Source organism: Caenorhabditis briggsae, assembly GCF_000004555.2.
Source record: "Caenorhabditis briggsae complete genome, chrIV, whole genome shotgun sequence".
Lineage (NCBI taxonomy): Eukaryota > Metazoa > Nematoda > Chromadorea > Rhabditida > Rhabditidae > Caenorhabditis > Caenorhabditis briggsae.
In genome coordinates, this window is record NC_013487.2 from 4,917,847 (window position 1) to 4,939,990 (window position 22,144).

General features: G+C 34.7%; 4 protein-coding genes across 4 annotated transcripts in view; 3 read left to right on the forward strand and 1 right to left on the reverse strand.

The window, feature by feature from the left end:
• CBG21647 overlaps nt 1–6,772 on the forward strand; it is a gene marked incomplete at both ends in the record, with an annotated part of 21,035 nt that extends 14,263 nt beyond the window's left edge. The window contains 5 exons of the mRNA XM_002632855.1: nt 9–554; nt 1,299–1,603; nt 6,241–6,345; nt 6,502–6,654; nt 6,701–6,772. Coding sequence (XP_002632901.1) covers nt 9–554; nt 1,299–1,603; nt 6,241–6,345; nt 6,502–6,654; nt 6,701–6,772 — 1,181 coding nt within the window. The remainder of the gene's footprint in view (nt 1–8; nt 555–1,298; nt 1,604–6,240; nt 6,346–6,501; nt 6,655–6,700) is intronic.
• A 1,006-nt stretch (nt 6,773–7,778) lies between these two features.
• CBG26292 lies at nt 7,779–8,534 on the reverse strand (the record flags this gene model as incomplete). Its single annotated transcript, XM_045235245.1, has 1 exon — nt 7,779–8,534. The coding sequence occupies one exon, from the start codon at nt 8,532–8,534 to the stop codon at nt 7,779–7,781; it is 756 nt and encodes a 251-aa protein (XP_045100478.1).
• Nucleotides 8,535–9,409: 875 nt separating this feature from the next.
• On the forward strand, nt 9,410–11,503 carry CBG21650 (the record flags this gene model as incomplete). The annotated part of the gene is made up of 4 exons (XM_002632856.2): nt 9,410–9,637; nt 9,680–9,797; nt 9,841–10,050; nt 11,382–11,503. 4 exons carry the CDS (start codon nt 9,410–9,412, stop codon nt 11,501–11,503), a joined length of 678 nt encoding a protein of 225 aa, XP_002632902.2.
• A 155-nt stretch (nt 11,504–11,658) lies between these two features.
• On the forward strand, nt 11,659–15,513 carry CBG21651 (the record flags this gene model as incomplete). Its single annotated transcript, XM_002632857.2, has 4 exons — nt 11,659–11,755; nt 11,941–13,691; nt 14,660–15,118; nt 15,352–15,513. 4 exons carry the CDS (start codon nt 11,659–11,661, stop codon nt 15,511–15,513), a joined length of 2,469 nt encoding a protein of 822 aa, XP_002632903.2.
• Nucleotides 15,514–22,144: the final 6,631 nt, after the last annotated feature.

The window sequence follows — 22,144 nt, forward strand, 5'->3', positions numbered from 1 at the left end:
TGGTGAAGGTGGAATCGAAGCTGGTGAAGGTGGAATCGAAGCTGGTGAAGGTGGAATCGCAGCTGGTGAAGGTGGAATCGAAGCTGGTGAAGGTGGAATCGAACCTGGTGAAGGTGGAATCGAAGCTGGTGAAGGTGGAATCACAGCTGGTGAAGGTGGAATCGAACCTGGTGAAGGTGGAATCGAAGCTGGTGAAGGTGGAATCACAGCTGGTGAAGGTGGAATCGCAGCCGGTGAAGGTGGAATCATAGCTGGTGGAGGTGGAATCGCAGCTGGTGGAGGTGGAATCATAGCTGGTGGAGGTGGAATCGGAGCTGGTGGAGGTGGAATCATAGCTGGTGGAGGTGGAATCGCAGCTAGTGGAGGTGGAATCATAGCTGGTGGAGGTGGAGTCAGAGCCGGTGGAGGTGGAATCGGAGCTGGTGGAGGTGGAATCATAGCTGGTGGAGGTGGAATCGGAGCCGGTGGAGGTGGAATCATAGCTGGTGGAGGTGGAATCGCAGCTGGTGGAGGTGGAATCATAGCTGGTGGAGGTGGAATCGGAGCTGGTGGAGGTGGAATCGGAGCTATCGGGATATTTTAAAAAACACCGTTCATCCTGCAATTTGTTCCTACGAAAAACACATCCATAGTAGGAAACGATCAAATTGACATTGTTTTGAACTTATAAGAAAGGCAATAAGTTCTTGGGTCAATCTACACATCTTTTGGTTCTTTTCAAGTCTCGAAATGTCTTCGAGTAGATTCCCAAACGCTTAAACTATTCCATCTAAAACTCCATTTTCCAAATGAAAAGATCGGCTACTTTTGAAAGCGGCGATGACCGATAGATTGTCTACTTAATCCCCCAAAGAATCAAAATTCTAGTACGCTGGTTACAATAATATAATGCTAAGAAATAGGAATAATAACTAGAAAAAGAAAAATGTAACGAAAACGGGTATAAAATTTGTTCATTTCCACCTTGAAAATCTGTTTCAAGTTTCAGGTAAACTTATTCAACCCACTAAAGTTCCAATACACGGTTTCTATTATTAGCAATAAAATACTTTTTCAAATTTTTCGAATTTTTCGAAAAAATTTAAGTTACAGAAGAAGATGAACTTCCAGTTCGAAACTTAATTTTTGTAGCTGTTTGCCGCGCCTCTGGCGCTTCAAACCTTACATATTATTTTAATACAATTTAAAAGGGATGAATGGTGAGAAATCTTGAATTGTCTGATTTCAGTTACAGGAATTGAAAAATATATTTATTGAATTTCACTCAGATTTCTTCAAAACATCACGCTCGTTTCTAGATCTTGCTCCTGATCCAGTTCATCCTTCATTTTATACTCCTGGCAACGTGCTGCTAGGACACAGGCCCCAGGCCCCAGGCCCCAGGCCCCAGGCGATGGTTGATGATGTCCAACGAAATACCACCCGAGGAATCGATCTAGGACGTCCGGTTGCTGCTGAACCAGATCTTCCCAAGAAAATTCTCTCTGGAAGTGTCACTTCTGCTGTTCAAGACGCGTTTAATCAAAATGAAATGACCAAAACCATAGTAGCAAGTTGCGCTCAAATCGATGGGAAGGAAACGAGTGAAGAATGCCGGTGGAAAGTGAGTTGAATACTTGATTTTTCGGTTTCAATATACTGTATTTTTTCAGTGTCATGTATCAAATCAGTGACTTCAGCGATGCTAAATTGGTCGAACAATTTGGAGAGGCAATTGCGGATTTTATGGTCCAGATGCAGAAGGATTTGAGTGAAGGAAAAGTTCCGAAAGCCACTATTGTGCTTAATTGAAATTTTCAAATAGTGTCAAGTTCTAATTTATTTTTTCAGTTTGTATAAGATAAATGAACATCAAACAGAGGTTACAATAACACAATAACACAATGACATGAAACAGGAGGAACAACTAGAAAAATGTAAAGTAGTGGGACATGAAACTCGTTCATGCTCATCTCAAAGAGTTGAACTCACGGACCCAACGCTGAAGGTCCCGCGCCTCTACCAGCTGAGCTACGGTGGTGCAGGCTGAGGCGGATGAACGATTGACTGTGTGAGCAATAAACACTGTAAACCATCACGTCAGAAGGCATAGCGCAACTCCGAAAAAATTCTGAAAAATCTTCTGTCTCACCTTCATTAAAATTCCGATTTAAAAACCTGTTTCAGGTTTTTGGTATATTTTTTGTAGTCCACTGCCAGAGACAGTGACACAATTGGTTCGACGTCGAAGACAAGAGAGAAAACGATGAAGAGTTCAACGAATGTGAGGAATTAGAAACTGTGCACCTAAATGTCAATAGAAAGAACATTGACTTATTACTAAGTCTTTATTAAATATAATTATAGAGAAAAGGTTAGCGAAAGATGACTTAAGGTCATCTCAAAGATAATAGAGAATTAATGTGACATGTTTGAGCAGGTGACTTGAACTTGGCGCCGAAAAAGCGTGTTGTTGGTGGAGTGTACGCACGAGACGCTTCAAACTGGTGACAATGGCGGGAGTTTGAATGCAGGCCGTTGGGGTGTAAAAGATCTGAAGAAACCTGAAAGAACATTAGAGAGGATTTTCCTCATTTGAGATTAAAGACTCGTGGAATATGTGATATTCCACGACAATATTTATTCAACTTATTAGGATTTCACTGCATTTGAGGACTTGTTCTCAGCATTAGCAATAGTTTTGCTAATTTTTTTAACGTTTCGGCGGAAATAAAGTTAGTTTGAAATTACAGAAAAAAAGTGCATTTTTGGTTTGGAAATGAAAATATTTCTACTTTTCCCAGGTTGTCGTTTGTGAGAAATGAACTTTCATGCTACAGTAAACAGCTTGAATATACGGATGCTGAAAAGTAGAAATTTCTGGAATAATTCATTAAAGAATCATCCATTTTGAAAGCGGAAAGAAGAGTTTCAAAAGTTCAAAACTTCCATCATTAATAAGATTTTCAGACCTCTATGAAAAAATTGTCTATTGTTTACAGGGAAGAAGGCATACATCCTATAGAGGTTGAAAATTGAAGTCTGGGATATTCTAAGTTTTTAATGCTAGAAGCAGCACAGATTTTCTGAAATATTTTGCAGTTTCAAACTTTCTACTTTTAAATGTTTTTTTCCCGGTACATTTTGATATAACCAGTGTGGTTGGGGGAAAAAAGTTTTTGCAGCTCTTCGAGCCGTATATCTCAATACCGGGAATCAAATCGTTTTGGCCCTTTTCTTCTTTAATTTCACTTTTTTTGAGTTTCAGAACCACAATTTCAGATGCGAAATTTTCCATACAGTGTTGCCTTACAAATAAAAACTAAAGATGAATTGTCATCACTTGTAAATTAGCGTTTTCTCCAGTTCTTATCGATTTTCGCTGACTCGTCCTTATTTTTTCAAGATTGAGAATTTTTTCGAAGTTCTAGTTTTTTTTCAGTTTCAAAATCTCAATTTCAGGCGTCCCATGTTTTATTAATCATTATCGTCGAACATTCAAACCCATCGCTTACAATCAAGGCTGTGCAAAATGGCGGCTGGCCGCGGCTCGATTTTTGAGGCCGAGGCCGGCCGCGGCTTTTATAGGAAAGCCGTGAAAAGCCGCGGCTATTCTTATAAAAACGCGTGAATTAAAAATCATTTAGTTTTTGAAGAATTTTTTTTTCCTATTTTTCAAAAAAAAAATCTACGTTTTTCAAGAAACCGGAGGATGCCCAGCTGGACCACTAATTACTTTAACAGACCGTGTAAAGCCTCACGGCCGGACTCGGCTAGCCGCGGCCGGCCGTGGAACAGCCTTCCTTACAATAAAAACATCCACTTGTGATTGATGCCTTCTGGACCTTCACTATAAGCAACAAAACTCTCCACTTTTTCAGAACGTTTAGAAATTACAATAAAGGAATTTCAAGTTATGAAGTAAATGAAGTATTTTCTACTGTTTCCAGGTTGTCGTTTGTGAGAAATGAACTTTCATGCAATAGTACAATGAAGTCATTTACAATAAAACATAGTTGCAAAAGGCCGGGCCGGGCCGGCCCGCCTACCACTGTTGAAAATTTTCCAATGAAAATTGAATAATTTTTTTTGAATGAAAAAGAAATAAGGTTAAATTTTTTAACAAAATTAACAAAGTAGAAAGTAGTCAGAAATAGGTCGTTTTTCTATATATTTTTGTAAAACTATCAAAAATTTCGGAAAAAATTCAAAAAAAAATCAGCGTCTGTACAGACCCCGGGCCGGCTCGAGATTTTGCAACTATGCAATAAAGACATTTTGAAGCCAATTCATACAAATTCATCCATTTTTGGAAAGTTTCTAAAGTTATAAAAATTTAGGAATTTCCATCATTTATGAAATTTCCAGACCTCTATTAAAAATCGTTTGCTTATTACAGGAAAGAAGGTGTACATTCAATTAATCATTAAAAATTGAAGTCTGGAACTTATTTTTTTCTAAAATTTCAAGACTGGAAATGATCCAGACTTTTATTTGGAATCATTATTTTTCAGTTTCAAAACATCAACTTCAAAGTTTGATTTATCTGGCATCCGATATTTTTGGTTTCTCCGACGAAAAAACATTTCTATTCAAGCCGTTTATCTCGATACCTGGGGTCAACATTTTTTTGGACCTTTCTTTCTTCTATTTCATTTTTTCAGGTTCAAAATCTCAATTTCAAATGCCAAATTTTTCCTGAAGCATTAGGTCCCATTCAAGATTCTAAAAAATTTTCCCTCCAAATAATTTTTACTACCCAAAAATTGGCTACCTTTTTCCACTCGTTCTCATTTCCGCTGACTCATCCATCCTCCCATTCTGACGCCAAGAGCAACCCCATTATTTTTGATTTTGTTGACCCTGTTCCTCCGTTTTTTCCTTAATTTTCCTCCCCTGCTCTCCACACTATTTTTCATCATTCTATTCCCTCCAATAACTGATAAAAATACTCCTTCTCTTCTTCTGATAAAAACCTGTCGTCATCATCCAGTTATCAACAATTTTTCTATATTACACAACGAGCAGAGAGCAGTGTCTCTGTTTGTCCCTCTTTTAACTAGCACAATAATAATTTCGACTTGCTTTCATTTTTCGCGAACGAAAAATGCGCAATTATTTTCGTACTGTTTCTAGGACCTGCTTAATTTTCGCTCTGCTATCTTCATTTGGTAAGACTCTTTCAATGAAATCTGAAAAATTCCAAAAATTCATATTCCAGCCATCGATTGTGCAATTTTCCAAAAAGCGAAAGCGATACGGGTGAGAGTGTTGAGAGGTAATTACCATTTTGGCGCCGAATGTTTTTATAGAGTTTTGTTTACATTTTTTTGAAAATTCCAGCGAGTGAAATTGAGAAAACGAGATTGGCCGATGGGACGAAATTTGAGAAATTTGTTGAGAAAGGAGATTTGCCACCCCTTCCACTTGACGAGGTATCAGGAGCATTTAATATGCAAATATCGTGAATTATGTAAATTAATTATTCCAAAGTAAAACAAAATATTGAAACGGGGAAAAAACTTTTGTACAGAATTTCTAAAAATGCATCCAATTTCACTTTACTGATCCTTAACTGGCAATTTCGTTTCCTGTCAGAGATATAGAAAAGTTGACAACGGATAAAATGTTTACCATAATATCAACAGTGTTTTGTCAGTTGACACATTTTTGATAACTTGTATAGGAATTCAGATGATTGAGCTCAAACTTGACAGTGTGGATCCCCTTCTATTACATACGGTAGAAACATTTTGAAAGAAGAGATGCAAGTATAGAAAGCTGTTTTAAGCGCCTCAAAGTAATAAAAATAGCGAATTAACAAACTGGGAGCAGTGAATGATTATTTGGGAGATATTTTGAGAAATCTAACGTTCTTCAAGGTATTTAAGAAGTTAGTGGTTCTACGAGGCATCACAAACTTTTACGAGGCATCACAAACCTCCCAAAACAGTAAACGATTAAACAGTAAAAGATTCAATTCAAGCGGAGTTATGTATTTCAAGCGGAGTTATATATCTTTCAAAGTGATCCCGCTCAACTAAGATGTTTGGATACAATATTTCTTCGTTGATATTAGTAGTGAATTCAATTCCTCCGTTTTGCGTGTTTTATGAAACGGAAATTTCAGTAAAACATCGATGTCAATTTTCGTTGTAGTGAAAAAAGAAAAAACTAATTACGATTACAAAAATAACAGTTTTGTAAAATTCATAAAAACCCAATTTAATTAAAGAGTACATTAACTTCGACGTTTTCCAGGAAGAAGAACTTGAGGATCTGAACGACCCGAGAATCGGTCATTTTGACAAAGATGGCAAAATTCCTATTCCAGTTGATTCGAATGGAAATATTTTGAAAGGTTTGGTTAGGCCTACAGTATCAAATAACGGAAACATTCAGGATACGAATACCTCATGAATCCGATTACTATTGATGTGGATTTTGATGAGAAGGATTCGAAAAGTCAGCCAGGTAAATTCATGGATTTCATTTTGAAATTTTTTATTTGTTCATTTCCAGGAGAATCGTACGATCTTCCAAGTGGGTCAGAGACCAGTGGGCAAAAACAAAAAGACTACAAACCATATACTGAGCTGGAACCAAAACCCGAATTTATGGAGGAAGGTGAAAACACTGGAGACGAGTATGATGATGTGGCCAGTGAGCCAGCAGGTATACTTCAAAACAAATAATCTTTAATTTAAATTAAAATTTTCAGAATCACTTCCAGTTGTTCCTGATTTACCAAAATTGGATTATTCGGATTCTGGAGAGCAGGATGAAGATTTGAAAGTATCGAAAACTGGAGAAGAAGAGGATACTGATAGGTCAGACGACGAAGCACCAAGCAAACCAGTAGGTGAGTTAATGGGTTTCTAAAAATTTATGTTTCATATGGAGGGTTAATGTACTAAAGCCAGGAAACAGTTGGTGAGAAATCTGTGTCACAAATGCTCTAAAGAACTTTAATAGTCTTGTTTTATTCATAAAAAACTTTATTGGAAAATCATTTCAAAAAGGAAATGGAGAAATCGAAAAGTGCAGTCTATCATTTTCTTTTTTGAAAACGATTTTCCTATTTCCGGAGTTAGGGAACAACCTATTCTCAAATTCAGAATAATAAGAAAAGCTCATTTTCGGGCATACAACTTTTATTTTCTAGCATTATCAAATTATGCCATTTACCGTAAAATTCTAATAGAATGATCCCGTTTACTTTCAACTTTGAGTCAATTATTCTCGATTCTTGTGAAAGATATCAACAAGTGCTCAACTGACAAATTATTTTTGACACTCTTTTAAACATTTTGTCAGTTTACCACTTTTTGATATATTTTACAGGAAATGAAATATATGGATTCAAAGTTGATTTATCACAAATCATAGTTTTTGAGTTTAGCATTTACAAAATTTGGGTCCAAAATTAGAACATGATAAAAAAGCGAGACTATTATGAATACCAATTTTCCGTTTTATTTCGAATTGATGAAACAGTATTTAGTTTTTAAAATCTTTTGTTTTGAAATCATTAAAAAACGTTTTCATTGCGTTTCGCTTTTAAAAAATCATAGAAATTTACAGAAAATTACTCTAAAAAATGCAAATTTCTTGACAAAGACAAAGTTAAATAGTGCTGTAAACTCTTTCAGATCCTATATTTTTATGCTGTAAAAGTTTTCAGTGTATTCACCCGTTTATTGATAAGTTCTCCAGAATATTCTGGAATTTCAGAAGTTAAAAAAATAACAAAAGAACAAATAGGTACAGATAATAATAATTAGTGGTGGGGTTATTAATTAGTTGAATGGGAAGTACTTTTTAATAATCGCATCGATTTTCAAATCTTTGGATGGTGAGGAATCCTTTGAATTCAATTCTTCCGTACAAATTCGGCAATCATCCATTTTGCATATAACATCGGTATCCAGAGTTTTGAAAGTGGAAATCCACATTTCATTGAGTTTCTCCAATCCCGAAATGTGATCATTCTTACTCTTCAAAACTGATTTCAACTCATTCAGAAGCATTTGATTTTCTTTCTTCAATTGATTCGTCTCAGCTTCCCATTGAATTTTCTCTCTTTGGCGGATCAAATCAGCTGATTTCTTTTGAATTGATACCCTATATAATTCCTCTTGAGTGTCCAAAAGTTCTTCTTTTGCACTACGCATCACATCCAACATCTGATCCAACATCTCATCTGAAATCGTTCCTTCTCTTGATTCAACTTTCTTTTCTCTCAATTTTTTCTCAATTTCCTCTTTCTCCAATCGGATCTGAGCAATCTCTTTGTCCTTTTTATCGATAGTGCCATACAGACGATCAATTGTTCCTTGATAGACTTTTCGCCACGAATTTTCCAGTTCGGAAGTTCTCTTCTCAAATGGGAAGATTGCTCTTTCAGGAGTCTTTTTCGGGAGTTTTTTGATTAAATCACGTCCAATCCTCTCGACTTCTTCCATTTGAGCATCGAGTTGATCCAAAAGTTCGCCCAGTGTGGTCCCTGATTGGAGGCAGAGATTGTTGAGTTGTTCGTCGAGTGATGTGTTCATTGTTTTCAGAGAGATGGGATCTGCAAAATTACAAATTTTAGATCCAAAATTGATTCAGAAATCTGGCATAATAATGAAGAAATTTGAATGCCTTGAAATGAGTAACAAGAAACAGGAACTTTTCAAGAATAAACTATTTCGAGAACTTCGAAAAACGGCGGGTTGGCGCCAATTTCGAGTAAATCGGGAGATCAAAAAGTAAAAGAAAATACAGACTGGAGAAATTTAAACTAGAGAAGTGTCGTCTAAACAAGTTTCAAAAGGATAGTCAACAAAACATAATACGGACATCGCACAAAAATGAAATCAGAGACAAATCAAAGTGATTGAATTGATGTCATTTGAATGACATCACTTGGAAAATCTATGAAGAAAAATTCGCGGGCTGGCGCCTAGATATTTTCAGTTTTTTGATCTACTCGAAAATATTGTGTCACTTGTAGGTCTGGAAATAGGAGTTTGGAAATCACTACAGTGAACGAATTGGATAATTTTGAAGTTGATCAAAATTCTCAATTATTTGAAGCAGAAAAAAATCTATAATTTCGACTTCTTGAAAAATGTAGCATAAAGCAGAAAAAACATACGAAACTTGAAATTTTTATCTAAATTCCCCTCTAAACATAAAATTTTCAGATTATCATTTGAAAATCGTATCATATGGGAAAGCTCCCGTCTCTTTGAACTATTGAATTTTGAAATATACCTTTTAAAAAGTTACTAGAAACGGAAAAATTTTACATTTGAGTCACCTATCGAAAATCCTCTCAAATGCATCTGGACCCTATTTATCTCGGTTACTGTAAAAGCTTTCAAAAAAGTTCAACCAACACGAAAACCAAAATAATTTAGGTCAAAGTTGAAAGTCTCTCTGAATGATTTTTTCAGATGTGATCTACCCGAACCAAAATGTTGAGATTCCAATCTCCCAAGATGACATTAATGAAAAGAGTAAGACAATGGATGAGATTCAGGAAGAGGAGGAGATCAGAGGAGACAAAGAAAGTGGTGGAAGACACGTGAATATTCCAATCAATCGAGAGGAATCAGAAGATGATGAAGCAGCTGGAATGGAAGGTTTCGATGCTGATGAGAATGTTATGGTCGGTTTTTGTTCTTGGAAAAAACTATCAAAATTTTTTCAGGAGAAGGAGTCTGAGAGAGATCCAGATGAGATGACCTTAGAAGAACTGGAAGATCTAGCCAAATCCTTTGGCAAAGAAGTTTTTGGCAATGTGATGGACAAAGCATCTGAGTTGGCAGGTAAACATAACCAACTTTTTGAAAATCACAAAAAAATATTTAGGATCAGATGACGTGCAATCAGAATCAGATGACAGCTCATTGGACCCTAACTCGATCGCAGCTCAATCTGAAATTCCATCAGACTCCGATGGAGTGAAAACAGTGGAATCAGAAGATTTGGATGGAGTCGTGTTGCCTGATCAAGATGATTTATCAGATGATGAGATTGCTAGAATTGCAGCGGAAAGTGTGAAACCAGCGGAGCCAGTTGGTAAGAGTCTTTTGGGGTGAAATATTAAAATAATGAATATACTTTTTTTACTGGAAAAACTGTGTTATGTCTTTCTCGAATTGGGAAAGCTTTGAAGATAATTTGGTCAACCCCATATACGAAAAAGTACTAAAGCAAAGCAATTCTTCATTTCAGCCATCTATGAAACACAAAATATAAGGTTTCAAAAACATGAAAAATTAGTAATTTTTGTGATACTAATTCAATTCTCCTTCAATTGCCCTTCTTGAATTGAGAAGGTTTTGAAGATGTGTATAATTGCAAGTGAAGACCAAGTGAAGACCAACAATCGAGCAAAGGAATTCATTATTAAAGCCAACTTTAAAACATAAATTTAATGTTTCAAGAAACTGTAAAAATTAAATAATTGTTATGATACTAATGCAGTTGGCGTACGACCAGTTAAATGAAAATACATTGAAATACATCTGATTTATCCAGTTTAGAATGACCAGGCGAAATTTTTCAAAAAAACGTTGGAAACTTTAAAAAATTGATTTCAATTTTTTTCAATAAGAAAAAGCATCCTGAAACATTCCTAGTCACCTATTTTACAGAACTTTTTCGTTTTCGTCATTAAAAATAGCAATAACGAATTTCATAAAAAATTATGTTGAATATTTAGATTCTGAAGCAGTGAAATTTGGGAAGATTCTCTGCATTTTGTCTGGACTTTCTAGCAAAAGTGACTGTCCTCGGAATGTTTGGTGTTTTTAGAATTACCAGGCGATAGTTGAGAATCATGAAATTCAAATTTGACCAAATACTTAAATTCTGAAACGGTGACATTTCGGAAGACGATCTAAGTGATCGAGGAATTAGTCAGAGAAATAAAAACCATTACCGTTACACTGAATTCATAAATTATGTAACACAATTTATCTGATAGTGCTACGTTTGTTTGCGACACCGAGTCTTTTATGATCATGAACACCAGGGACCTAACCTCCAATAGCGCGGCACCCTCAAGAAGTCATTTTATCACTAGTTTTCTCGGTTCTCGTTAGGACACATTTTTACACGCCGAGCTACAGTACCGGGCCAAAATATGTCATATTTTGACCCTTTCTGTTGAAAGTATTCAACCGTAGAAAAAAAAGCTAAAGTTAGCGCTGAAATGAGAGTAGTGCCACTTGAAAATATCTTCACTCTCTTTGTTGAATTTTTACAAAAAATTGTTCAATTTCAAAAATGAAGCTCCAAGTTTGTTTAGCGCACTTTGAATTTTCTAGACAAAACGAAAAATTCTGGAAAACTTTTCCAGGATACCAAATTCGACAAAATCCATGCTTTTTTTTGTATATTTTCAGCCCCAGCCCGTCCACCAGTCCGTGGTGGTCGAATCGGAAGTGGAGTTCAACCGGATTCAGCTACTCAACACAACATTTTTATTCAGTTTTTCCTTCTCTCTATCGCTTTTCTCATGTTCTAAATTCTCGAAATTCACATGTTACAAACGATTTTCCACGTTTTCCCACATTTTTCATCTTATAACCGATTTTTCGAAATTCAATAAATATATTTTGGTTTTCTAATATCTCGAAGTGGGTTTTCAGAAATGTTCCGTTGATTTTAGTGAGTTTCAGAATGAGAAAAAGTGTTCGGATTATCGTTTGGTTCACAACTTTTTGGACAGTAATCCATGGAAATTCGAATGAGCAGAAGAAGACATTGGATAACACAGGTAAGGGATTTTTAAAATCAGCGGTGCATTGATTTAATTATCGGGGTTTCTTATTATGAAAGAAATATGAAAAAATTAATAAAACAAAAAGAATATTGTGTAGGCACTATATCAAAGGAATCTAAAAATTTGTATTTTGTAACAGTAATGAAACAGAAAAACATCTAAAATATTCAAAGTTTCAGCTCCACAACCCACCAATCTATCCCTCTTCGTCGATGACATATCCATACTGACCGATTTGACAGGAGGAATAAAAAGGCAGTCGAGACTCATTGAGAATTTCGTCAAAGAAACATCCAGGTACTTTCAAGCAACATCCAAACAATTCGACACTTTTTACAAAACAAAGCCAGATATAATCCTAAAATATGTAATAGATTTTTATGAGGATACAAGAACTCTAGTGTTGAAATCCGATTTTCAAAAAATGCTAAGCCCAGTAAAGATTCTAAAGTCGTTGGCAATAGATTCAGAGAATCTAGGAAGATCGATAGAGAAGAAAACAGTTCAAGAATACATTTCCAAGTTTGAAACTCTGAAAAAGCACCCTCCAAAACTGGAATTTCTTTGGCTGGAACTAATTCCTCAACTCGATAAATGTCTCAAACCTCAAGGAAATATCACTGAAATCGGATTGTGTTTTGTTCGTTTAGACGTGTTGGAAATGACTACAGTTACAGTAACCCAACAGTTTGATAAAATAAAAGAAGTAAGAAGGCGGTGGAATCCAGTTCGCAAACTGATTCAAATCTATGCCAGCACTTTTGAAGATTTGGAAATCGTCGTGAAGTCGGCTTTTGAGTTCTCAAATAACTCGAAGACTTTCTCAGGATTAGCTGAGTCTTTAGAATTGGCAAATGAGGAATTTGAGGAATGTGAAACTAAAATATCGGAGAAAAAGAGCAAAATTGCATATCGGATGGGTACTGTACTCGTTGGATCTGAAGTCAAAGTGGAAGGAAGAACCAAAGCATTTTTGATGAGATTCCCCGAAATTTTTGTTTCAGAATTCCTAAAAAATCTCGCAGGAGAGAAGCATCTAGAAATGCTGAAATACGGATTTCAGCCCTACTTGAAAATGTCTGAAACTGTACAGAAAGTTGAGGAAATTTTAGAAGGAAACAAATGGAATAAAGTTGGAGCTGATAAGATAAGATATGCAATCAGAGACATTGAGAAATGGACGGGACCATTTATAATTCCTGAATCTCTATTGGATACAGTTGACAAATGTCTGAAGAGGTTGCCAACTGTAAAACCAGAATTCAATTTTGAATTATTCCAAAGTGCGCTCAATCAAACTAAGACAATGATCTATGAAATGCGAAAATTCGTAATTCTTGTTGATGAAATAGTTTCAAAACAAAATGAGATTATGCTGGCATTACGAACTTTGAAAGAGACATTCGATGGATGGGAAATCAGAGATAATGTTAGAACATTCAAGTCCTATATGGAAAACATATGGAACGAGAATGGAACTGAACCAATTAAAAATATCAGTTCCTATGCTAAACTCATAGAATCCGCGAGGAACTTCTCGAAAACCAATAATATAGCAGAAATGATTTCCCAACATCCGGATATCAATATATTCATGGAAATTCTAGAACAATTTGACATCAAACGAGTTCTAGATGTCTCTGAATGTCTTTCTGAAAGGAATTTTCATCTAGGGCACGTGGATAAAATTCTGGAAGGTGCTGAAAATATGAAGATCTTCCGGTATAATGTGAACGATGAGGATATAAAACTCACCAAAGCATATATGGCTGAAATATCTGAAATTCTCAGAATTCTGGAAGAAACTGATAGTGTGATAAGAAAGAAGACGTTAAGTGAGGAAACCAGGAAATTAAATAGTTTCGATCGTTCCGAAAAAGTTAATACAAATCTTGGAGAGGCTAGAGATGCCATGAAACGAATTTCAATGGTTAAAAACAAAGAAAACGAGATTCAAAAAGCTATCGATTCAGAATTACCTAACTGTATGTAATACCAACAAATTCGGAACAGTTTGATTTTTTTTTGTACAGTGGGTTGCTCGAAGATCTCAGAGAATGTGTGTTAACTTTTGTGCAGCTTATTTTTGTTTATTTTTTTGTTTTTTAAAAACTTATTTTTGAAAACAGTAAAGAATTTTGCAAGTAGTTACTGCTTTCTGAAAAAAAAAACTGTAGGTCCTTGCTTTTATTTCGAAACAGTAAAATTTTTCAGGAATCCCGGATCTGCTTCCAACGATGTCTTACCGTATTCGAATCGATAATCGACTGATCGATAGTTTTTGTTATGGACCATTTACAGAGAAGTACAGAGGAAATGTGAGTTTCTGAGTAAATGCCTTGGAAAATTTTTTAACCAAAAATTACTGTTTTTTCATACTTGCAAAATCAGGGCCCGAGCCGAAGATTTCCAGGATCCGGCCCGGCCCGACCCGGTCCGGCGGGCCCGGGTTCTCCAAATTTGAAATTTTTTTTGAAATTTCAGACATTTTTTCAAAATTTTGTGTGAAAAAATCATTTATCCGACACTCATATTTTGAAAAATGTTTTACTTGACAGAAAAATTGTCCATTTTTTTTCTATTGACCCCAAAATTATTTTCTGAAAACCCGGGCCGGGCCGGCCCGGGCCCTGAAAATTCTGAAAAAAGGCCGGCCCGGCCCGTTGCAAGAATGGTTTTTTTTAATGTTACTGTGTGACTTAGATTCTTTGTATTTTGCTCTCAGAACCTGTGATAAAAGAGCCCTCACATAATCAAGAGTATTATTTCTTAATGAATAATTTTTGGAAAATTTTAAGTTTCATAAATTACTGTTTCGCAATGTGATTTTCATTGAGATTTTCTATTCAAGTGTAATTGTCCCTCTATGCTATTGAGAACTAACAAGTCAAATTTCAGGTAACCGATCAAATGTCAGGAGTAACGCATTTCATAGTACCAACTGATACAAACGGACTATTTGAATCTGATGATTTTGGATACGTGATGTGTGTATTTCTGCCGACTTTACTAATGAAACAACAATGGATGAATGAGTGTCTTGAGAAGACATCCAACTTTCGAAACGATTACAAATTCCGAATCGAAAAAATCAAGTACGGTGGAGTGGTGTATGAAGCAGTTCTCAAATGGGCCACATGGATTCACAAACAGAATATTCCATTTCTCTATGGAGTACATATCCACGTGGCGATTCCAGGAATGTCCAAGAATGAGATGATTCAGTTGAGACAGTTGGTTGAAATGCATGGAGCCACATGGTCCGATGAGATGTTGGTGAAGGAGAACTTCAATTTAGGATCACACCCATTTCATCATTTTAATCTAGGTCCACTTTTCATTATTCACGATGGAAAGGTTAGTTTTTTCAATGTTTCAATTCATTGTTATTAGGATACTATCAAACCAAAAGGATATTACGCAACATAAATTCGAGAGAAACAAACAAACATAAGAACTTTTGCTTGATACCTACTGTATTTTTTGCAATACAGCACGTTTACTGCATTTACAGTATCAACCAAAATTGTATTACTTTCACCTATTTTAGTTGAAAATAGTCAACTTTAAAAGAAGATTATTAATTCCAGAAGAACTTCCTCAAACAGTTCCAAAGTGACACCGACAAAATGTTCACATTGATGACGTTCCCAGAATTCGTTGGATTCATGCTGAAACTGGAGTGTCATTATGATAACGAGAGGAAAATGCCGATTCCAGTAACTTTTAATCTGGAAAATAGTGAATTATAAAACTTGATAAAGTTATTTATGCTTCATTAATACTTTTTCAACAACAACCTCCTGATTTTAACTAGTTGGTATGATAGTGAAAGTTTCGAACAACAAAACATCAGAAATTAGTTGTCTGATTCTTATGGTGTCACCTTATCCAAGTAACGATTTTTGTATTTGTTGACCACTCATTCGAAGCATCGAACGAGTAATACAGAATCTGAAATTCTAAATTTTTTGAAACCGGAGATTTTCAAAATGTTTCTTTTATTCCTTTCCTTGGTGGAGGGATATGAAAAAAAATGTTTTCGAAATTCCGTTTAAATATGCCGGAGTTGAACTTGTCGAGACAAGTATTGAAGGTGCGGCGCCGCTACCGACTGAGCCACGCGGGCAAAGAGGCAGCCGGCGCCAAAATGCATACATAAAGGCGAGGACGACCGCTGTACGCAGAGTGACATTAAGCGTTGTACACCGTCACGGTAGAATGCATACCCTAGCTACAAAAATCCTACGAAAAATCTCATGTGCCCCCACCTTTAATTGTTCACCCCTCAACTTCGAAAGTCAATTTTTTCCACAAGAACCTCATGATTTTTACAAGTTGGTGCAACTGTGAAAATTGTAGACAGCAATGGAGACAAAATTAGTTGTATTTTTTATGTTGTTACCTTATCCTAACTGGTTTTAAATCTTCATGAAAATGTCTCTCTCATTTTCGGATTGATCATTCGTTTTACAAAAAGGGAGCATATGCAAAATCGCTTACGCTAATCATAATTTATGGCTTCGAATGTTTCTTAAACTTTTTAAGAGAGCTCATCAAACATTAGTCTTCCAATGAAAGTAGTTTACAGGTTGTATGGCTTGTCAGTTTCTATAGTTTCTATTGTTTTTCCGAACAAATAAGAGAGAAGCATCAAACAAAAAACTTAATCTGAATTTGTAAATTTTCTGAAACTGAAAATTCGTCTTCTTTGATTCATTTGCTTAGTTTTAATCGTTCACCCCTCGACTTTGAACACCTGTTTTATGGTTCTCCCTTGAGCGAACTGTCGTAAAAATATATCATCTTGTGAGGTGATTCCTGTCTTTTTCTGAAAAAAAGCTATGTGTATTTTTGAAGCTTGGAAATCTTGCTGTTCGGTGAGTCAAACAGTCTTTTATTAGATCTACTAAAAAAGACATAAGAATACAAATAAAATTGAAAAAAATAAAATTGAAAAAAGTATACAAAGCATTTGGAAATATCAATTTCTCGAAACTTTATTAGTTGTAAATCAAATGTTCCAACTGATGAACTAAAATGAATCTTATTTGGTGTGAAAATTTTATTGGTTTTTGAAAAGGAACATTTTGTTGCTGAAAAAAGGTTCCCTAAAAATTGCAAATCCTCCAAAACGAGACTAACATCATAAACGACAAAAAAACTTTTGAAATCTGACAATTCAAACAAATCGTTGAGGAAAACAATGCAATGAATTGACTAAATTTTCAATATATTCAGAAGTTCGTTTTGTTTTTTTCTATATATTCAGAAGCTCGTTTTGGTTTCCTAAAACTTTTTGCCAAACACGATGTCGAAAATGTTCATTGAAAAAATTACAGGTTTTTCAGTTTTGAAGTGAATTCGAAAACTTTCAAAAGCATTTTAGAAATTTCGGTTGGATGTAAACTAAAATTTTTCTTTCGAAAATAAGGGAAAACTATGACCAATTAGATAGAAGTGATAGAACAGTCCCCTACGAACTAAGTTCAAAACTAAAAGTTGCCGTTTCAGTAGTACGATATACAGTATCTTTCAGAATGCTATTTATTCTTTCTGCTTGCGAAATAGTCAACTTTGAATTCTAAAAAATATAGTATGAATGAAACTAAAAAATTACAGATCTACTAAACAAAAATAGGGCTTCAGTTTTTTAGTTGAAAACATTTTTGGTACGAAATCATTTAAACGAGATATTAAAACCAAACAAGTGTCAAAACGTAGTGAATGAATACGGAGTTCACTGCCGTGGCACTTTTAAGCGGTACATTTTTTATCAGGATGAATCTGTAAAAAAGTTGTCAACTACAAAATTGATGTTCTATTTTTGTTCAGCAGAGATGAGCGGAATTTCTTATTCCTTATTCCTTCTTCCTTATTCCGGGTGTTTTTTCTATTCCTTATTTCTTATTCCTTCTTTCGGATTTTTAAATTTTCATTCCTTCTTCCTTATTCCTGATTTTTTATCATTTTTCCAGAAATTTTGAAAAAATTATTTGGACAATTTTTAGGTTTGAATTATTTCAATTTTCAACATTATTTAAACCTAAAGTACTGCTTAAAATGTCATTTAATGTTGCCTGTAATTCCTTTCTACATGTTTTTTTTCAAACAAATTGTCAAAAATAATTAGATGTTTCCAAACTTTTGTTCCTTATTCCTTCTTCCGGATTTCCTAAATTTTGTTCCTCATTCCTTCTTCCGCGTTCCGGATTTTTTACATTCATTCCTTATGCCTTATTCTCTCTTCCGCATTTTCAAAATTTTTATTCCGCTCATCTCTGTTGTTCAGTAGAACCGTAAATTTTCGGGGTTTTCAAATATGCTTTTTTCTGATAAAACACATTATGAAAGCCGAAAAAATAGAAAAAAAAGTTTTGAAAAAATTAAATGTTGAATTTTTTCTAATTTCAGAATGTGTTCTATCAGAAAAAGCATATTTGAAAACTCTAAAATCGGTTTTGTAGTCTGAAATTCATTCTTTCTCCCGTATTACCACACTTTCGAAATTTCCACTTTCTAAATGTCCGCTTGCGAAATGTCCCGGAGCCAAATTTTCAATTTCATTCAACAAAATCTACCATATTTCGTAGACATCAAAAGGCTGCTGTCTTTCACAAGGCCGGTACTGTATGTACCACTTGTAGAACTTCCTGTTTTCTAATACTATTTTTTTGTTATTCCAGACATGATTTCAGGACAGTTCCTGTATCTAAATCCCTCTAGGATTCATTGTCTGCCTAATATCGACCAAAAAACACTTCCTGTCCCCGAGTTTCTAGAGAGAACTTCAAAAACATAAACTCCAAAAATTAGTAAAACGAATTGTGGTAGTATGCATGTGTTTGTTAGTGTGATTCAATTAATTTTGGTCCATCTCTCTCGCCTCGTGTCCTTTTTCCACTCTGAATGTTGCCTAAATTTTCCCCATTCTTCTTTCTAAACAAGTTTTTGATGTCCTTCTCCTCTTTCCTTCAATATCCGGATTTTTTTCTGGAGGAAACGAGGGTGTTGACCGGGCCGAAAATAGTTGAAGCGAAACGAATGAAATTTGATTTTCTGAATCTTCTCGAGCATTTCGACACCAGTGGGCCATGGTGTCTGTGTATGTCCTTTGCACTTTTTGTTGCTTTTGACTCAATTCCAGTTTTTCTTTATTTCTTTTTTCTGTTTCATATAACTTTGAAATTCGTTCGGTCACAGATTGATATTTGTAAAAAAACGAATTGGTCAACATTTTTGTAGTTGAAACATAAATTACCGTATCTACTAGAACAAATCTCAAAATTCCGGAAACTTGTCTTTACCGGAAAAATAGGTCTCATATAAAATTTCAGAATCTGTCGTGACTCATATCAATTATTCTGGCACATGAGTTCCCACATGAATGACCCCATAACAACCAAAACACAATGAATTTTTCAGGAAAGCAGCACAGAAAATTCTCGGTCATCAGAACCGTTAAGAAAACCAAATTCAATATGACGAGAGAAAACATTACGTAAAAATCAACTTCAAACATTCATAAACTTATGAAAACTGGAAAATACAGTTGATTTTTTAAAAAGTGGGGAGATTTTCGGAGTTTTTTTGTCGCAGTTACAGTACGCATTGGGACGTGACGGTGTACGTTGATGGATGTCTAAACAGCGTATGACAATAACTTCCGCTACCGTAGCTCAGCTGGTAGGCAGTGTTGTGTTCAAAAGTTCAATTTCTCCAGTGGCTTATTTGAACCAAATTTTGATAAATGTATTTTTATGATCCCCGCCCCCTTCTTGAAATAATAAGAAATCAAATCATACAAGCATTGAACTTCGAAAAAAAATCGAAAATCTGATGATTTCTTGAAACAGTAAATACTAGATACTCCTTTTTTAATTAAAAAAATGCATAAATTTCAATAATATGAGCGTCCTCCTGAAGATAATTTAGAGATTCTACTACTCTGAAGCTCTTGGAATTGTGATGTTCCAAAGAGTACGAAACTTCTTTGAACACTAATTGTACAAAAATAAGAACTTCGTTCAACATGCTTAAATATTATATGGCTTTAAAGCTGATTCGTATTTTCGACTAGCTAAAAATAAAGCAACATAACTCATAGACCATTTAAAAAAGAAAAAAAGTGTGAGAATTTTTTGCAAACCTTTTTTCCCTGAAAGTTTCAAAAAATTGACTTCAAATCTAGGATTCTTCAACATTTCCAGAAGTTTCCAGTTTTTTTCCATAATGTTAGCAATCAAAAAAACTCCCAATATTTTTTTAACTCAATTTTCAATTCATTTTTTACGGAATTTTTATTAGTGCTGCTAGAAGAGTTCATTTTTTACACTATCACAATGATTATCGGAATAAACAAGATAAGTAATTAATAGGTGAAACCGAAAAAAATTTTAAAAATCAATCTCAAAATTAAGATTATTTCCAGAAATTGTCTTCTATTTTGCTTATTCTTAATTTTTCCATCTCTTCCTCATGGAATAATGAAAGAAAGAGAAAAAAAAACTTAAAACAATCTCATGAATATTCAAATACCGACTTTATTTTTTATTTTTTATCTTCCTATGTCTTTTAAATTTTTTATTTCCACTTAATTTTTGTTTCAATTTTTCTATACAAATGAATTTTTTGTGATTCTAGAGGAAATAAACTTAGATCAACACTAGCACAGTCCTGTTAAGTGAGATGAAAATTAAATTTAAAAAAGACTAATAGATGAAACAGGAAAAATTGTTTAAAAGTTTGAAATTTTTAATTGCTCATTTAAAAATGACCCCATATCTCCAAAAGTTAAATTCTTCTTGCACTTTTCCAGAAAATTCTGCTACGTGCAATAATCCATCAAAAAAGTACCTCTTGAGACATTTTTCTCTCATTTTTCTTTCAAATATACATATTCAGTTCATAATATATTTTTTCTTTTTCTTGTTGCAAGAAAATTTTGAAGAAAAACCGAATGTTTGTTCTTCTTTCTTCTCATCTGCTTTCATTTTTTGAAACTTTTGAAATTTCCGTTAATTTTCCTTTAGTTTTTGATGTTTCAAAAGCGGAAACAAATCCCGAACAATGAGCAATACATACATGTCAAAATGATGTTTCAATTGTTCATTTGTATAGGAAAACATTTCCATTTAGGTTGATTTCTTATTGTTGGAGGACGCTCATGTTTTTGAAATTTTGAGTCAAAAACATATTTCCCAAAATAGGAGCCTCCAGAATTTACTGTTTCAAACAATCGATAGATTTTGGGCTTTTCTTAAAATTCAATTCCTGTTCAGTAATTCAGAACATTTATAAAGTGTAAATTTCGAAATATGGAGTCAACTACTAAAATTTCAAAACTCTAGAATTCTCTTGTTACTACTTTTAGAAGGGTTCGACCTAGTGATATGTGAAGTCTGAATTTCAAAAGTTTTTGAAACAGAAAAGTTAAGGTATCAAAAGTTAATTTTTCTTTCAAAGATTCGGTGTACATATTCTCTACTAACACGATTCGCGCGTTTGCAGTTAATCCACTATCCAAAACTGTTGGTTTCAGATTTACTCGTGTAAATGTTTTTTAAAAATTCGATGAAAAACAGTGAAAGACGAGAAAATAAATCCGGATAATGAAAATACATCATGGTTACTGTACAGTAGTTGTCTTTGTGGGACCTTCGGCCACGGCCACCGGAGTTTCTCTTATACAGCTCTGATTTTTTGTACCAGCATAATAGTTCTCCTGTTAATTCTAGACCCGTTCCTAACTCTCGCAAATTGTTCAAAACTGTCTTTCTTCAGGAGAATAAAACTGAGAACCTGTACTTTCACGATCTCTTGAAGTTCATGACTTTCTTCACTGTTTCAAATTCACTTAAGAATTCTTTTCACTGTGCATTCATCACTAACTCATCATCATTCTAGATCTGTTCACTTGAAGTCGAGAATCCGTTCATTTTCCAACGTAATATTCAATTCACATTCCTGCTCTATTCCTGTTCTCTGTCCCTCTAGACGTATTATTCTATTCTGAAATGAATGAGAAAACTATGCTATAGCATAACAAACATTGTGACTCCTCTTCTTTTGGTCCTGTTTTATCATCTCTGAACTTTGTCAATTTCCTCAAGCACCCTAGTTTCACACTTCTCGTGATTCCAGAATTATCCAACTTTCCTTAAAAAACCAATTTCCAGTTTTCATCCGCCCCAATTTCGGACAGGAAGACACGAAAAGAGAGAAATATAGAAAGAAGAAGAAGAGCTACCAAAAATTCAAATATTTTCCAACAACTAAAAAGCGAATAATGGTAAGTGCTGCTTCCTCCGGAAATTGAGTGTCCTCTCTCCTCTCCAATTCGTTGCTTTTCAGTCATTTCCCGCCATTTTTCACTCCCTTTCA